This window comes from Vespula pensylvanica, chromosome 2, assembly GCF_014466175.1.
Source record: "Vespula pensylvanica isolate Volc-1 chromosome 2, ASM1446617v1, whole genome shotgun sequence".
NCBI classification, from domain to species: Eukaryota; Metazoa; Arthropoda; class Insecta; order Hymenoptera; family Vespidae; genus Vespula; species Vespula pensylvanica.
In genome coordinates, this window is record NC_057686.1 from 15,304,442 (window position 1) to 15,321,588 (window position 17,147).

General features: G+C 27.6%; 5 protein-coding genes across 7 annotated transcripts; 3 read left to right on the top strand and 2 right to left on the bottom strand.

Moving 5' to 3' along the window:
* The first annotated feature begins 1,657 nt into the window (after window positions 1-1,657).
* LOC122637621 (E3 ubiquitin-protein ligase CHIP) lies at window positions 1,658-4,635 on the top strand. The gene is made up of 6 exons (XM_043829856.1): window positions 1,658-1,676; window positions 1,870-2,037; window positions 2,122-2,293; window positions 2,350-2,548; window positions 3,115-3,452; window positions 3,543-4,635. The coding sequence occupies exons 3-6, from the start codon at window positions 2,177-2,179 to the stop codon at window positions 3,783-3,785; spliced, it is 897 nt and encodes a 298-aa protein (XP_043685791.1). The 5' UTR covers window positions 1,658-1,676; window positions 1,870-2,037; window positions 2,122-2,176; the 3' UTR covers window positions 3,786-4,635.
* On the bottom strand, window positions 3,398-8,681 carry LOC122637619 (GPI inositol-deacylase). Its single transcript, XM_043829852.1, has 10 exons — window positions 7,579-8,681; window positions 7,349-7,502; window positions 7,161-7,271; window positions 6,937-7,040; window positions 6,413-6,856; window positions 6,089-6,342; window positions 5,560-5,994; window positions 5,105-5,494; window positions 4,641-5,024; window positions 3,398-4,564 (listed from the first exon to the last, which is right to left on the bottom strand). Exons 1-10 carry the CDS (start codon window positions 7,732-7,734, stop codon window positions 4,291-4,293), a joined length of 2,706 nt encoding a protein of 901 aa, XP_043685787.1. The 5' UTR covers window positions 7,735-8,681; the 3' UTR covers window positions 3,398-4,290.
* Window positions 8,682-8,859: 178 nt separating this feature from the next.
* Window positions 8,860-10,085, bottom strand: LOC122637622 (peptidyl-prolyl cis-trans isomerase 5). Its single transcript, XM_043829857.1, has 4 exons — window positions 9,844-10,085; window positions 9,546-9,753; window positions 9,271-9,455; window positions 8,860-9,190 (listed from the first exon to the last, which is right to left on the bottom strand). The coding sequence occupies exons 1-4, from the start codon at window positions 10,060-10,062 to the stop codon at window positions 9,056-9,058; spliced, it is 747 nt and encodes a 248-aa protein (XP_043685792.1). The 5' UTR covers window positions 10,063-10,085; the 3' UTR covers window positions 8,860-9,055.
* A 235-nt stretch (window positions 10,086-10,320) lies between these two features.
* On the top strand, window positions 10,321-12,719 carry LOC122637620 (peptidyl-prolyl cis-trans isomerase FKBP8). 2 transcript variants are annotated; one of them, XM_043829855.1, is made up of 5 exons: window positions 10,321-10,582; window positions 11,035-11,345; window positions 11,437-11,636; window positions 11,721-12,025; window positions 12,141-12,719. In XM_043829855.1, exons 2-5 carry the CDS (start codon window positions 11,037-11,039, stop codon window positions 12,440-12,442), a joined length of 1,116 nt encoding a protein of 371 aa, XP_043685790.1. In that variant the 5' UTR covers window positions 10,321-10,582; window positions 11,035-11,036; the 3' UTR covers window positions 12,443-12,719. The 2 variants fall into 2 exon arrangements, with proteins under 2 accessions (XP_043685790.1, XP_043685789.1); XM_043829854.1 differs by having other exon boundaries at window positions 10,322-10,689.
* A 468-nt stretch (window positions 12,720-13,187) lies between these two features.
* Window positions 13,188-16,858, top strand: LOC122638016 (CCR4-NOT transcription complex subunit 10). 2 transcript variants are annotated; one of them, XM_043830620.1, is made up of 12 exons: window positions 13,188-13,371; window positions 13,459-13,897; window positions 13,982-14,307; window positions 14,402-14,508; window positions 14,590-14,741; window positions 14,810-15,009; window positions 15,091-15,382; window positions 15,460-15,807; window positions 15,923-16,032; window positions 16,147-16,225; window positions 16,300-16,443; window positions 16,523-16,858. In XM_043830620.1, exons 2-11 carry the CDS (start codon window positions 13,489-13,491, stop codon window positions 16,353-16,355), a joined length of 2,079 nt encoding a protein of 692 aa, XP_043686555.1. In that variant the 5' UTR covers window positions 13,188-13,371; window positions 13,459-13,488; the 3' UTR covers window positions 16,356-16,443; window positions 16,523-16,858. The 2 variants fall into 2 exon arrangements, with proteins under 2 accessions (XP_043686555.1, XP_043686556.1); XM_043830621.1 differs by lacking the exon at window positions 13,188-13,371 and having other exon boundaries at window positions 13,378-13,897.
* Window positions 16,859-17,147: the final 289 nt, after the last annotated feature.

Below are 17,147 nucleotides of genomic sequence, written 5' to 3' on the forward strand. Positions count from 1 at the left end.
TTCGCGAAATAAAGTCAGTGATCGTCCGTTAATAAATAACTACCGCGAATTAGAATCAGTGCATCACTGAAGAGGATTTCGACCAACTTCGATGTCGACCTACCTCATTTTCAACCAACTACGAATCATCCACCCTCAATTTCGACCTAAATCGCGGACGAGTGTTTTGGAGCCGTCGCAGAACTTCTTAAGTAGTGAGTGAATTTTTAAGTCCCTCCGATCACTCAATTATGTCGAGGACGAAAGGTCCGAATCGGCATGAGTGATCGGTTGTAATTAATCAGTAAAAAAGCATTTTGAATACCACGAGTAAATTTCTTCGGAGATTTACTCGTGAATGATTTCTTATTTTTTGATTTATTTATTAGATCAGGATAGAGTCTTCTTGTTACTTATTATTATTTGAAATGTTAAATAGTTTCTCTCGCCAAAATAATATTGATATTTACGACTTCTAATAAACAATGAGCAAGAAGACATTCGCGATGGGTGATCTCTAAATTACAAGCGAAATTATATAAATTTTTTTCTAATAATTAGAATAATCGCTCGTAAGAAGGAGTCTTCAATGATTTTTCATTACATTTTTAAATAAAGATTAATCAATTTTATTGATAAAAGAAAAATTTCAATAGTCATTGATAAAAGAAAAAGAGACTTGTACAATCACTCCTCGTAGATCCTAAAATAAATTAATCAATTTTTAGCTTAGGAAATTTCAGCAATTAATATACTAATTCTCGTTTCTGTCTCTATACTTTCTCGATTTTTCGTTTCAGGATGGCTTTAGAGTTGCGTTAGATCAGTTTTTTTTTTTTTCACTTTGTAGAGTAAAGGATGGTTTTAATCTTCTGATATTAACGATAGTTATCGAATATTCTATAGAAATGATTAGGGCACGAAGCAAAGAAGTTATATGCCGAAAAGGCCCCCACAAACTGTCGCTCAAGAGGGCAACTGTTAGGCTATTGAGTTATTTTCGAAGGTTCAACAGAATCCTTCGAGTATGGCTCTTAGTCATATTTTAATTTTACCATATTGTCACTCAAAATGCTCTTATATAATAATAATATAGATTTAAAAAACTAAGACATAGAGGTAACATTCCGTCTCCGATCTCACATTGTCACGCGTACGCGATTAGAATTATCACATATTTTATACATTTTTATTATTGAAATCGAGTAATAAATTTTTCGCTAGTTTTGCATTAAAGTAAAAAATTTTTCACTTTTTTCTTTAACGTTTCCAAATGTATTTGTTTAAACGTCACGTATTATTAATACATACTGAATATAAAATAATTTTCATTTTTGATAAGAGAAAATTTCAAATTGATAGAGAATTATTTTTAATTAGTAAAATAAATAACAATAGAAGTGGGAAATTGTACGATCTTGACAATATTTCATCGCTGAACGTCGACGAGGTAACATCATAGCTTTCTTAGTCTGTACTATAATTGATTTATTTAATTAATTCTTTCGATTATTCAACTTTTATTTAAATAATGTATAGTACATACGTCCAACAATAGTATATAGATTGCTAATGAACAGTAATTTCATAAGAATAATTTAATAATCAAAATCTAACCAATGTAAACAACACAAATACGTGATGATTCGTGATACTTCGACAAGTGATATAAACTCGGTCAGCTTGGATATTGAAAAGTTAGTATTACAAATTTGAACTTATTCATTTAAATAATTCATTATTTCAATCCACATACATCTATATAAGCTTTAAAGTGTAATTACATTTACTCGTCACATCGTATAAATAAATATATTGTACTGACCGAGTAGTTGCGTCATCTAGATGTTTGTCTACCGAACTAAAATTTGTAACACTTTTTATATACAGCTAAAGGATCCTGGGGACAGACGTACATACGTATTTAACAAATAGTCTAATATCTGTTATCGATATTTATAAGATTGTTTTAAAAAATCATATACATAGAGTGAGATAAGCGAGAAATGATACTTCTTTTGCAAATTAAACACACATAAAAGTGAAAAGTAAAGAAACGTATGTAGATTTGAGGTTAAAATATTGTGGCACATTTTTTCTTTTATAGTATATTTATTTGTATTTTTGCGTACGCATTTATAGAATTTTAATACATTCTCGGCGTTGTGTCCATTGTGACACATAACAAATTATCACCATGAGCAAGATGTATTCCACTGCAAATTTATCAGACAAGGAATTAAAGGAGCAAGGCAATCGTCTTTTCAGTCTTCATAAATATGAAGATGCTGCAAACTGTTATACAAAAGCAATTGTGAGTGATACCTCAAATATGTGCAGATCAGTTACGATTGCATTTTATTTCTTCAGATAAAGAATCCAACTCAAGCATTATACTTCACAAATCGAGCTTTGTGCCATCTAAAATTGAAGCGTTGGGAATCATCGTGTCAGGATTGTAGAAGAGCTTTGGATATAGATCCTTGTTCTGTAAAAGGACACTTTTTCTTGGGTTTAGCTCTACTTGAATCGGAACTTTATGATGAAGCTGTCAAACATTTACAAAGAGGTATGTTTTTATCTAATAATGGTAACTGGTATTTATTAAATTTACAAAATATAATAGAGCTTGGAAAAGGTTAATATATTTTCAGCTTAAATATTTGCTTATTTCAATTTATTCCATATGCTAGAATAATAATAATAATTTTAATAGAATATAATATGGTGACAGTTATTAAACTATTTTTAAAGCACAGTGAAAAATTTATAATACCTTAGTTTTTAATAATATTTAAATATTTAATTAAAAATCTTCATTAAACGATAGAATCTTCAGAATCTTATATTATTTACCATATTTTCTTATATTATTATAACTAATATTATTCCGGATCTGACACGGTTGCATGGAGCATTGTGACTACGCATAATTCATCTGTAAATGGTAGGAATATGTCCATTGAATTTTGAGGTAAAATACAATAAGTTGCATTGTTGCTTGGTTCCTATTATTTGGCTATCTTGCACAACTCTTCTAGACACTAGATGCTACTGTCATCAAATTAATTATTATTAGAATGATACTAATATTATTTTGAAAATGATTAACTATGCTAAATGACAATGGCATAGCGGTGGACTTGGCCAAGGAACAGAAATTAAATTATGGGGACGACATTACCAGTGTCTTGAGGCAAGCACGCAAACGCCGTTTTCAGTTGAGGGAAGAACAGAGGATTGCACAAGACATTGAACTTCAGACATATTTAAATCAATTATTAGCTGAGGATGCAGAACGCAAATTAACTGCTTTAAATGATCAAGAAGTCATAAAAGATGGAGACAATAAATCTGGAACAGATGCATCGGGTAGTGATTTGGCTAGGAGAAAAGAAGAAATAGAAGAAAAACGAGATATTTGTACAGCTCATCTTAATGATTTATTTGCTAAAGTAGATGACAGAAGAAGGGTCAGTTTATATTATTGTTCATTATTATAATTCATATGCTATTTCTTCATGTAAATCTAGCCTCATTAATACCAATATTAATCTTAATAGAAAAGAGAAGTACCAGATTACTTATGTGGGAAAATTAGTTTTGAAATACTTCAAGAACCTGTCATAACACCTAGTGGAATTACTTATGAACGAAAAGATATTGAAGAACACTTACAAAGGGTGGGACATTTTGATCCAGTTACACGTGTTCGATTAACACAAGACCAATTGATTCCAAATTTAGCTATGAAAGAAGTGGTGGATACTTTTCTTCAAGAAAATGAATGGGCATTGTATTATTAATGTGTTAATACAATATATTGCTATACTTCTTACATTTGGTTCGTATAAAACACTAAAATATATTGTCAGTATATGATTTATTATTACTTTTGGGAATAAGCATTATTCTTTGTATGTGCATATTGCGTCATTTCTATCAGATGGAAAAATAGACATCCAATACTTTAAAATAATTTGATTTTAAGTTAAACTGACTTTTTACTACATTATTTGTAAATTGTATACATATACTTTGATGGAAAGTCAATGAAAAATACTTATAAAACTTCTTTGACAGTTTATATATAAATAGGATTATTTATTGTGTATAGGTATGCTCAATTTAAAAATATCTGTATATTAGAATCAACATGTTACTACTTTATGCACTCATAGATTACATAAGTTTGATTATCGAATATGTATATCTAATTTTTTTCACGAATAACAAGTAAAATCATTTATTTTATGATGCAGTTCAAATTTCTTTATTTCCTTCATAAATATTTCATCTACTCATTTAATGTTATGAGTTTAATCTCTTAGTAATGATACAATGAAGAGAGAGAATAGCTATAATTAATGCCACAAAAGGTGGTATAAACCATTGATAAAAGGATGGACGAACAGTCGCTGCTGTGGAAAGCATAATCCAACTTAAAAAACGTAATATATTGCTTAATATCCATGATTCTGAAGATTTGGAAGACATTTGTACAAGTTCAAGAGTGCTGCATACAGCTAGAATTTCCCAACTAACAAGCAGTATAGAGTCTTCTGTTAATAATCGTGTACTATAACTATAAAAATATTTCATTTTTAATTTTAATATTATAACAATCAAGTGATTAAAATATTAATAGAAAGTTAACTGACCTGAAATTTTTTGCCCATACAAGAACAGATGGCATAGCAGAAATAGCAACGAAACTCCATAAAATAAAAAGAATCATATAATCCACTATTTTTTGCTGAGTATTTTCATTGGTGTTTGTAATATCTGTTCTTGTTCTATTCCTAAAAACTCTACCAAAGGTAAAATGTTGTAAACAAGACATTAATAATTCTTCTAAATAATCTTCATACATTCTCGTTAATTTTAAAAAGTGCAAAAATACTGAGATAATCATAGACAATGCTCCACATGTTGCTGGAACTAAAGATATGACAAGAATTGTTGTGAAGAATGGCAACTGATTCAATCCACCAAGTAACCAGTCAGCCCATGTTATTGAAAATGCTATTGCACGTGCTAGAAACCTGTAATTGAATGTAAGAATGTACTACAAAAACTAGTAAAATATAATAATTTTATAATAAATAAATAAATATAATCTTACCTTACAGCTATACCATGTGCCAATGAACCAAGGAAAATAACAGAACAACATGTACCAATAGCAAATAGACAAATGATGCTCAAAGCCACACAACTTTCAAAAACAAGACCAAAATAGATACATAAAGCTATTGTAACAATTAATGGTGGAGTCATATTTTTATCGCTATCTATTCGCAACGATATTATTATTAAGAGTAAACTTATGATAATTGTATAAAGAATAGACCAGCGATCTCGCACTAAACAAGAAATCTGATCTATTATGCCACCTTCTTTGATGTTAAATTTGTATGCGCATTTCGGTTCTAAAGTCATCCTTAAGATTGCAGAACTATTGGTATTATAGTTGTAATGCGTCTGTACTTTCATAGTTTTGGGTCCATTATCTCTGTAAAACAAATGTGATATGCAGATAATTCTGGATTAAAACTTCTAGGAAAAAAATTCACTTACATTTCACTTAAAAATATAGTTTGACTAGTGCCAGAATTCCATGATTCTAATAATTCAATACTAGTGTGAACTGGTCCTTTAATATTCTTGCATTCAATATTTTTAAGCTCTACATCTATTACATTTATTTTATCTAGAGTTACATAATATCTTGTTTGTCCAGGTGCAAAATTTATCAAACCAGATAAATCAGAATTAAAAAGTTTTGCAATAACCCAATTCCTACTTTTAATAGGCAAAATTCTTTTTTCATGAGAGTATCCATCAATAGTAACTATAACATTGTTTTCTAAATCTTCTGAAGTCATTCTAATAACAATATGTGTCACATGTGGATATTTAATTTCTTGTGTATCTAAGTCAACAACACGTCTGAGTTTGTGTAAATGATCTGGAGCCATCCTTGTCCTATTTGTAAGATTCCAGCCCCAATCACTAAAAACAAGTAAATATTTAAAAAATAAATGGTTGAATGCTTTAATGTTAATATATACTTATATCTTAATTATTATATAATTATTGTACCAACCACACTCTCGAATAGCCTTGCAAATTTGATGCAGAACAAGCGAAGAGCCAATCTTTTGTTTCTAAGTTTATTGTCTCAATTGTCAAGTGATCACGTGGATCTGTGAGTCTAATCATTAAATATGTAGAAGCTTTTCTAGAACTGTTAACTTTACTCTCCCATGTGTATTGCCTTTGTATATTTTCTATCCATTCGCCATTTTTATCAAAATTAAATTTTTCTTTAAAATGATATAATCTTTTTCCTGAACTTCGCTACAAAGATAATAAATCACTATATCTCCCTTTCATAAATATTAAACATATCAATACAAATGTTCCTTACATGTAAAAAATGATAAGATAAGGCTTCCAATTTACGAGCAGGGTCATTATAAATTCGAGCTGGTTTTTGTGTATAATCAACACTATCAAATAAAAATCTCACTATAGAGAGCACTAATTGCTTGCACCATAAAATACAAAGATGATCAGTAGATTTCCAAACATCTGGTATACTTGTAGTAAGAATATTTATATCTGCTATAGGATCTATGGCTTGATTTGCTGGTACAACAATGTCTCTTGGCCCTCCAGCAATTGATACCACCGTTATCCCAGCATCTTTAATTTGGTTTGCTTTTTTCTCTAAATTATAATAATAAGTGGCAAAAGTATTATCAAACACTAGCGATGGCATAGAAGGGGTTGCCAAGTTGATAATAATACTGACAGTACTCGGATTTGCATTTGGAACTAATAAAACAGCTCCTTTGGCTATGATTCCTCCCTGAAAATAAAGATAATTATTCTTTAGATAATTATTCTTTTAATTTTCATTTTTTATTAAAAATATATATTTATAATTACCATAGAATGACCAATAAGTACAACATTATTCATGTTTCCTTTATACAGACTTAAAATTTTGTTTATACAATGGGCAACATACATAGTTTCTTCCATCAATACACCTTTTATTTAAAAATTACATCATTACTATTTATATTGTAAATGCATGCATTTTTTATACTATTTATTTTACAAAATAAATAACATCAACTATATCTTCTGATATAACACATTATACATACCTCCATATAAAGCAGAATAATCTTTACCCAATGATACGGTAAAGAAGTCAAAGTGAAAGGGTGTTCGATCTTTCTGACTTTTTCTTAAACTGACAGATGCAATAGACCTTACTACATATGCAAACAAAAATATATACAAATAGAAAAATAATAAATGATAATCATTGTTAAAAAAAATTACAAGTTACCTTGTTCATGAGATCCTGCATTTCCAGGGATAAAAAGAACAGGTATTCCTGTGAAATACATTCTTCTTAATTTTTCTGTAAGAAAACCTTCACCATATGCGTACAATCCAAATCGTGGATATTTGTTCTCTATATTATCATCCAAAGCAATCCTCTATATTAGAATAAATAAACAAAAAACAGCATATTAATTCTTTATAAAATAGTGTATTTTAATCCAATATACATACCACATATTGCGGATATTCAAACATATAAGTCATTTCACAAGTATTTTCTTCAAAATCAGTAATGTATCGCACACCCCCCAGAATATATAATAATAATAAAAATAAAAATAATGTGACTACTGAACAGTAGAATAAAACAGACTTTAGAAGAATCATTTTTTATTATATATTTATGTGTGTGTGTGTGTGTGTAAATATATATATAATACTATCTGTTTTGGAAATGAATTTCAATCAAATTTTAAAATAGTATCATACATTTCACCGATTTACGTTAACCTTTTCGTACTATTTTACACATGTCAAAGATTTCGAGGTTTATTAATTATTAGTTCTGACTTTTTCAACATTTTTCACAAAATTTAAATAATTTAACAACGATGTATTTTAAAATATCATGAACATATTCTTAACTATATTTTAAGATTATTGGCACGTTAGTCATTTATATGAAGATTGATGCAGAGTAGTGAAGACGATCATAAATATAACGGACTGATCATGACCGTTTCTAAAACTCATTTTAATTTATTTGAAATTCAACTGTCAACATAAATTAATTCATTTAAAAAAACACTTATTTATCTTTTATACATTTTTTACTGCATTACTCAATTACACTCACACATCTTTTAGTTCGAACGTATACAATATAAAATAAACGTGAGAATATCGCGAACTTTCTTATTTTATAGTACTTTTACGCTTTCAATATCACTATTCTTCAAAGTTGGATTACAAAAGACTAGGTTTAAATTAAATATAAGATGATTGGTACGTTAGTCATTTATATGAAGATTGGTATAAACCAATGCAGACAAGGGTGAATAAAACGGACTGATCGTGACAATTTCTAAAACTCATCTTAATTTACTTAAAATTCAAGTGTCAATATTAATCAATTAATTTATTTGAACACTTATGTATCTTTTTTATATTTTTTATTGCATAATTCAACTACGAGTCGTCTATCTTCTCATTCGAACGTATACGATGTGAAATGACCGTGAGAATGTCACGAACTTATAGCATAGCAAAGTGCTTTCACTGCTTTAATATCACTGTTCTTCAGAGTTAGAATACAAAAGATCAATTATTAGAAAATGTCATATTCTATATAAATTGCTAATAGTTTAATGATTTAGTAGTACTAATTGATTAAAATTAAACTATCATAGATATATATATATATATATATATATATATATATGTATGTATGTATGTATGTACATATGTATGTATATATATCATCTATATGAGTAAGAAAATAAAAAACAATTGTTTAAACAAATTACATTCATTTATTAGTCATACAAATGGAGAAGTATCTGTGTAAATATATACACATATTTATAAAATTGTTTTATAATGGGAAGTAATATTTATGTATGAAATTATATATAATTGGAATATAGTACAGTGATTAAAATTATATTGTTAGCATAGACCCTTGCATATTTTGTACACAAATTGATATTTATTCAGTTGCATCATCTCTAGAAACTCCAAATGGTTCTGTTACTACTTCTGATCCACTGTTACTAATAACAACATCCTCTGTTGGTTTATCTCGACTATCGGTAGATACAGCTTCTATTTTTTTTACTATATCCTATATAAAAATATTAGACATATATTAAAATTGGTACAATTTATGCATTTAATATTATAGTTTTTTAGATCATCACATACCATTCCTTTGAGTATTTTCCCAAACACAACATGTCTGCCATCTAACCACGGAGTTTGTACAGTAGTAATGAAAAATTGAGAACCATTAGTATCTTTTCCAGCATTTGCCATTGATAACCATCCAGCACCATAATGCTTTAACTTGAAATTCTCATCAGCAAATCTGGCACCATAAATACTATGTCCTAACAAGATAATTAAATAATATATTAAAGTATTATTATAAAAATATGATTTATATATTTTTTTTGACAAAGGAAAAAAATTTAGTTAACCTCCAGTTCCATCTCCTTTTGTAAAATCGCCTCCTTGAATCATAAATTCTTTTATAACTCTATGAAATTTACTTCCTTTGTAGCCTTCTCCAACAGGTTTCTTAGAAAGTTCAACAAAGTTCTGTACTGTTTTTGGGACTGTATTTCCAAAAAGACCAATTTCAATTCTTCCAACATCTTTACCACCAATTTGGATGTCAAACCATACCTAAATATATTAGAAAATCGAATGAATAAAAAAATTCTACAGGTATTATCATTATTGATATGATCATTACTTTATCATGAATCCACTTACCTTATCTGTTACTTTTGGTCCCTTTGCTGCCTTATCCTCTGCATGAACAGCCAAGCCAAAAATTATAGCCACAAGGCTAAGAAGTAGAATTATCCTCATTGCAATTTGTGCGATATGTCGTCGACAATTTCGACTTATGGAACAAAGACGTTCGACGAACAACTGTCGTTCATAGATGACTAAATTATATGTAGTCAACGGTGAAGTTGAATGAACCATCAAGACTTGAAATGCGCACCACTGCGCACGCGCAGGTGCAAGTAATGTGGGTACATTTCATTGGTCTCTTCATTTAGTAATGCAATACAGTACGCTAAAAAACAGGCACCCCTGACTTTATCGATAGAATTCCTCTGATTAAAATATTATCGTTGTAATTAAAATAATTTTCATATTTTATAAATTTTAATTATGATTGTATAAAATATTAAAATTGTTTAGAAAGAATATTAATTAATTAAGTTGGATAACAAAATATATATTTGTAAATATATGTACCCATAAATGGATACAAATTATAAAGAAAAAGAACAACTATTATTATAAATATATTTCTTTCGCTTATCTTTGCAATGATAATGAAGTTCTGTTTTTCACATCGTACGAAAAACAGTGACTAAAACTATTAATCTGTTTGGCATTCTTCGTCTCTATCTTATGCGATCTTACATAATCGAAAGAAAGAAAAGTTCTTGATGAAAATTCGATTATCGATTTTACTACATCGCCTAATTTCAAGGTATAAACCCATTCTGCCGGTAGTCCACGTATTATACATTTAAATGTGAAAAAATACAAATATTTTAGAGAACTTTCTTGAATGTTCATATCTTTTAAAATATTAAGGTATAAATAACGGTTATATTATTTTATTCTCTTGATTTAAAAAAATTATAATACATACTGATCATACTTCTTATATTTTATTATTGATCACATGAATTTGTATTTTTTTTATCAATTATATTAATGTTTTGTTTTTTAAGTTTATTGTTATATGAGTTATTTATTTCTATTCTCTTTTCTTAATGTAGTTTTTTCTTTTCTTTTTTTTTTTTGTAATAATAACCTTCGAATTTTCATGACTCATGTAACGTTGTGAGATCATGAATATGGAATCATTAAATGTATAAATGTGCTGAAAATTTTGTTATGTTACAATAAATGTGATTGTATAATTTTACTTTGTAGAGATGGATAACATAGAATTACAAAAAGGAAACACTCAGGCTGATTTTATTCGTGAAGATTTAAATTTTGATGTTGATCCAAAAGATCTATTAACTAAAGCAGCTTTATCTGATCATCCTACAAATGAGTGGATTGATATACTTGGTAATGGACAATTAAAAAAAAAAGTTATAAGAGAAGGACAGAATGGAATAAGACCTTGTAGAACTGATTATTGTACATTGAAAATTATTGGCAAACTTGAAGATGGTACGATAGTAGAAGAATATGAAAATATTACTATACAATTAGGTGATATTGAAGTTATTCAGGTAATGTATCTTATTCTTATAATTAACTAAATTTTCCATTAAATATTTTTCATTATAAATGTAAAAAATATGCTTTTTAATGTATGTGTAGGGTTTAGATTTAGCAATTATGCTAATGAAAGTAAATGAAATCGCAGAAGTGGAAGTTGCTTCAAGGTTTGCTTATGGTACTTTAGGAAAAGAACCTAATATTCCATCTAATGCTACTATTTGGTATACTGTTGAAGTAAAATCAGTTGAATTAGAAACACATATAGACCATCTTAGCGTCGATCAAAGAAAAGAAATTGGGTGATTGTTATTATTATGATTAGTTTGATCTTTAATCTTTATAGAAATAAAAAATTTTAACATATAACATTTATTACTATACAGAAATAAAAAACGAGAACGTGGTAATTGGTGGTTTGCACGAGATGAACCAACAAATGCAATTCAATGCTACAGAAGAGCTCTAGATTTTTTGTTTCCTCTAAAGAATCATAGAGAGACTCCTTTTGATGAAGTTGATGAATCTATTACTGACACGGAATTGCAGTCTTTATTAGAAGATCGTATGAAAGTATTTAATAACTTAACTGCAGCACAAATAAAAACTCAAGCGTATGATGCAGCATTAAAAAGTGTAGAAAATGTTTTAGCATGTCAACCATTAAATATAAAAGCATTATTTAGAAAAGGTAATATTAATTACAACTTTATAAAAATAGTATCAATTTACATTGAATTCAAGTTTAGATGTTAGAATTTAAATGATTTCATACATTAGTGAAAATATATACTTTATATCCACAGGAAGAATCTTGCATCTTAAAGGAGAACATTCTTTAGCTTATACTACTTTTCTTCAGGCTGCAAAGTTAGAACCAGAATCAAAAGTTATTCAACAAGAATTAGCAATTTTAAAAGAAAAAAGTGTGAAAGATGTACAACATGAAAAAAATCTTTATCGTAAGATGCTTGGAATACATAAAATTAATAATACAACTATGAAAAAGAAAAATAAAAACGACACTTCCAATAAACTTGTTTGGAGTTTAATTGGTGGGGCTGCTGTTACTATCGTAGGAGTATTGATTTATAGATTCACATCATGACGGAAACATTGGAAATTGTATTCAATCGAATCGCATTTAATAATATCTAAACCAACACTGTGAAATATAATGATGATACAAGATATGATATTTTGTTACATAAAAATATCTTTATAAACAGATTATTTGAAAATATCATGACTTCTTTATGGTAGTAACTTAAGAAACTTGTGCTTCCCTGTAAGATTGTTGATAACATTACCGATAAAGCATACACCATTTAATTATCCATAAAAGGTCTATTAATTTATGTAAAAATAAAAGACAGATAAAAGAATGATTTAATATGCAAAATTTATTAATTTATATAATACTTTCATTTACTGAAATCATATTCCTATACTTGGATAATGTTGAAATATGATAAGTAAAAATATTTGCACACATATATATGTATGTAATTTGTGTACAATTATATTATATGCACAAATATTTTTTATATGTTCTTTTAATATTACCTTAATATATTTGATCCTTGATAAGTTTTATATTTATTTTACATTATGTTTAAATCATGCTATGTATATACTATAATCAATAATAATGTTAAATAAATTTATTATCAGTATATTATTATTATTATATACTGATATATATTATATTCATTATATGTAATTATATTTTTATAACTGTTAAATCTACATTGTTACACCTTAAATTAAAAATTATGTTATTGAGTAGATTTATTGTTCTTAAAAATAATCATAATTTATACATCAATTTTTTAAAACATGTTTCCTGATTATTGTTTATTATATATTTAAAGATTATTAATAATATAGAAATAATAAATTATGTAAATATATTTGACCCCTTAAGTAACCTAAGTTATACGTCACTGTTCACACCTGGTAGTATCAATGACAAAGGGCAGTTATTACGTAGTGAAACGAATACAGACACAGTTAACCTATTTAGCAGAAATAAATGTTAGTAACAGAATGTATATTATGTTATTATAGAAAATACTGATTTTATTGTGATTGACGTTTTTTTAAATCATTTTTATGTTATAGTAAAATTTTCGTACTTTTCATTATATTACGATGGCTGAAATATCTGAAGTGCAAAGTAAAGATATTGGACAAGCAGTAATAACAGAACAAGAACGTGAATTAGCCCAAAATGCATTATTCGAATTTCAAAAAGGTTCATATACATCTTGTTTAAATTATTTGAATAAATTGGAAACTCTTAGGCCAAAGGATCTCAAAGTAATGCACAATAAAGTTGTGGTAGAATATTATAAAAGTGATTTGAAAAAGACAGAATTGATGAGAAAAAGTTTGAATGCGATATGTGGACAAATGTCTACAACAGATTTGGGTGATGCTATAGACGATGTTGAAAAATGTGTAATGAGATATAATCAAGCAGTTTTGTTATACCATACAGGACATTATACTGCAGCATTACAAATAATGAATAGATTATTTGCTTATATTGAACCAATGGGTATATATAATAAAGTTATCTTAAGTACTATATAAATTGATTTACAAGGATGAAAATGACTCTAAATTTCTTTTAATGTTTTAGAAGAAAATTTAGCACATAAAGTTTGTTTACTTCTAATTGAATTACATATAATAACAGAGCAGCCTGACGCAGCATTGTCGCTAATAAATTATATTGAAAGTCAATTTATTTCAACGGATAATTCTAAGATTGCGTCAGTAGATAAAGAAGGTGTAATGAAAGTTGTAAAAGAACAGAAAGAACAGAAGAGAGATAGTAATGATACAGTTACAGATTTATTTAAAATGAAATTATTAAAATGCAAAGCTAGAATATACCTTTTAACACATCAATTAAAATTATGTAAGCGGGAATGGAAGACATTGGTTTCTTTAGGAACTCCAATAGTAAGATTATATATGTATCAAAATAATTATAATTATAATAATATATATTTTCTTATTTTATTATATATAAAATATTTACTTAATATTTTTCAAGAATATATCAACATTATGTTTGAAAGCAAATTTGGAATATTTGAAAGGAAATTATAAAAAAGCTATTAAGTTATTAAATTCACTTACAACAGAAAATTTAGATTTCAAGTTAGTATTTTTACAATTTATCTCATATTTTAATTTCTATATATTGATGCTTTATATTAATATTAATATTTTCTCTTCTAGATCTTGTGGAAAATTTTCTGCAGTCTTATATTACAATAACATGGCATGTATACATCTTGCCATGGGTAAACCAAATTTAGCATGTTTTTATTTACAAAAGGCTTTACAAGAAAATAAAAGTGCTGTAGAGAGTGTACAAATAAAAGATACTGGTAAATATAGTAATTTATATCACATTACATTTTTTTGATAAACGCAAATAATAAAATATCTTTTTAAGATCCTTTATCTTCACAATCATTGTACACACTTGGTGGAAATAAACATTATGAATTAATGTATAGTCTGGGTATATCATATTTACATGCTGGTCAAGCGTCAAAAGCTTTTGACTGTTTTACGGAGGCTGCACAAAGGTTACATAATAGTCCTAAACTCTGGTTAAGGATGGCTGAATGTTGTATCTATTGTCATAAACCAGTACGTGTAATCGGCAAGTAATTTTTTATAAGCATATATATTTGAATGAAATTTAAAGTAAAAGCTTATCTTTCTTTTCAGACAAATGAAGTCGATTTTAATATACCTAAACGACGTAAAGATTTAGTTCAGAAATTTATAGGTTCTGGAATGCATAGAAAGATAGTCTTAACATCATCACTTTCAAAAGATACAAAATATCATACAGAAGGTTTATCTTATGCCATGCCACAGCCTACTTTAGAATTTGCATTATTATGTTTGAAGAATGCTTTATTTTTATTACCTAATAATAGTGAATTGAATTTATCTATGGCAACAATTACAAATCCTCAAACAGTTTCATTAGCATTGACACCTGGACATAATCTGAGTATAAATATTTTCAGTATTTATTTATATATTCTAATATCAATGATCAAATTATATAAGTCATTCATCTATATGTAGATAGTCAGAACTCCACCTTGATATCTCAAGCAATGATGATAGAAGCATTGAATTTAAAGATCAATGTCTTGGCTGCAAGTGCATATGTATCTTTATGTCTTGGAGATTATATTGTTGCATTAGAACATGCCAAAGCATTATTAAATCTCAATAAAGTACCTGGAGCATATAGAATGCTTGGTAATTTGTATGCTGCTGAAAGTTTGATTTTCATGGATAAAATTAATGAAGCAATCGAATATTTAAAGCCAGAAAATATACAAGATTTAAATACTTTTGTTTCTATTCCTGAAATTCAGGATAAGGATAAAGAAAAAATTGAAGAAGTTGTTTTGAAACCTGTGAAAGGTAAAATATTTTCAAAATATCTTTATTTACACTTTGTAAGATATATTTATGATTTATAAAATAATGTGCTGATTATATCAGATTTTACACAGTAAATTATACTTCTATGTTACAGCATGGTATCCAACAACTGTTCCTACAGGTGTTGCAGTTCTTCGTTATAACTTAGCAGTTGCTTATGCTATACGTGGTGAACTTGATAAATCTGGTGAAACATTAAAACAGGTGAATAAAATAATTTATATCATATTGGTTTATTTTGGACTATTTTGTGATATAGTTTAGGTAAGCTTGTCATATGAAATTTTATATATTAATTAATGATATTGAACATTATAGGTATGGTTATCAAAAGGTGCAGATTGTGATGTGCCTATACATGTAATAATGTTAGCATTGTATATAGAATTACAACTTGGTAAGAATTACATTTAATAGTTCCAACAATTTCATTAATAAATTCATTCTAATATATCTTTCTTTTAATTATAGGTCATGCAGATATTTCGAAATCGATAATAAAACAACACTGTCCTCAGTATCGTTAATCACTTTCTTATTTGTACTTTATATAATGTCATCTGTAATCATCCCTGTATTATGCGTATCAATATGTATATAGAAATGGAAAATATGGTAATGATGATCATTTTTTATATTTTTTACCATCCATATATTTGTGCCAATTGTATCATATTTTTATTATATGTTCCAGATTACATTTTATTGTACATATGCGATAATTGCAATTTTTGGATCTATGTTAAAGGATAAACAAAAAGAAAATAATCAAGATTCCAATTATTCAGATATATGTAGATGTGTATATACATGGGCATTTATATACAGTTATGTACTTTTGTAAAAATAATTCTCATACTAATATTTGGTTGAACGGATTTATTAGTTCAGCTTTCAACACACACTTCGGCTTTCTATTTAATGTAATTACAAAAATTTGTTGCACTTGGTGCAGTTAAAAGATGAATTTATTATAATTATATTTAAATCTGTATAAATCATGTGTTGAAATATACTTTTTTTAATGAAACTATAATAAAATGTAAACTCCTTCTTGAAAAATGTTTAAACGGATGTATATCGTACATATCATGTACGTATGTGTGTATATACATAAATGTATATATGTGTTCGGTTGACTTCAAGAATAAGTTCAAAAGGGAGTGGAGTAAGGGAAGAGAAAGAGGAGGAAAAAATTGTAGCATGACACAAGCCGAGTATACGTTCATAAGGTTGGCACATCTTAAAGTTGACGTCACAAAATATGATAAAGAGAGAAAGAGAGTGTGTTCGTTTATATATATATATATATATATATA

Excerpts from the sequence above, each read along its gene's own strand:
- LOC122637621 (XM_043829856.1), top strand. The coding sequence starts at position 2,177 with ATGAGCAAGATGTATTCCACTGCAAATTTATCAGACAAGGAATTAAAG. Across the intron at positions 2,294-2,349 it reads ACTGTTATACAAAAGCAATT|ATAAAGAATCCAACTCAAGC; the intron begins GTGAGTGATACC and ends TTATTTCTTCAG. Across the intron at positions 3,453-3,542 it reads AAGTAGATGACAGAAGAAGG|AAAAGAGAAGTACCAGATTA; the intron begins GTCAGTTTATAT and ends TAATCTTAATAG.
- LOC122637619 (XM_043829852.1), bottom strand. The coding sequence starts at position 7,734 with ATGATTCTTCTAAAGTCTGTTTTATTCTACTGTTCAGTAGTCACATTA. Across the intron at positions 7,503-7,578 it reads TTGAATATCCGCAATATGTG|AGGATTGCTTTGGATGATAA; the intron begins GTATGTATATTG and ends ATTCTAATATAG. Across the intron at positions 5,995-6,088 it reads CAAGGCTATTCGAGAGTGTG|TGATTGGGGCTGGAATCTTA; the intron begins GTTGGTACAATA and ends ACTTGTTTTTAG.
- LOC122637622 (XM_043829857.1), bottom strand. The coding sequence starts at position 10,062 with ATGGTTCATTCAACTTCACCGTTGACTACATATAATTTAGTCATCTAT. Across the intron at positions 9,754-9,843 it reads GACCAAAAGTAACAGATAAG|GTATGGTTTGACATCCAAAT; the intron begins GTAAGTGGATTC and ends TAATATATTTAG. Across the intron at positions 9,456-9,545 it reads AAAAGGAGATGGAACTGGAG|GACATAGTATTTATGGTGCC; the intron begins GTTAACTAAATT and ends TTATCTTGTTAG.
- LOC122637620 (XM_043829855.1), top strand. The coding sequence starts at position 11,037 with ATGGATAACATAGAATTACAAAAAGGAAACACTCAGGCTGATTTTATT. Across the intron at positions 11,346-11,436 it reads GTGATATTGAAGTTATTCAG|GGTTTAGATTTAGCAATTAT; the intron begins GTAATGTATCTT and ends ATGTATGTGTAG. Across the intron at positions 11,637-11,720 it reads GATCAAAGAAAAGAAATTGG|AAATAAAAAACGAGAACGTG; the intron begins GTGATTGTTATT and ends ATTACTATACAG.
- LOC122638016 (XM_043830620.1), top strand. The coding sequence starts at position 13,489 with ATGGCTGAAATATCTGAAGTGCAAAGTAAAGATATTGGACAAGCAGTA. Across the intron at positions 15,808-15,922 it reads TGTTTTGAAACCTGTGAAAG|CATGGTATCCAACAACTGTT; the intron begins GTAAAATATTTT and ends TCTATGTTACAG. Across the intron at positions 16,226-16,299 it reads GTATATAGAATTACAACTTG|GTCATGCAGATATTTCGAAA; the intron begins GTAAGAATTACA and ends TTTTAATTATAG.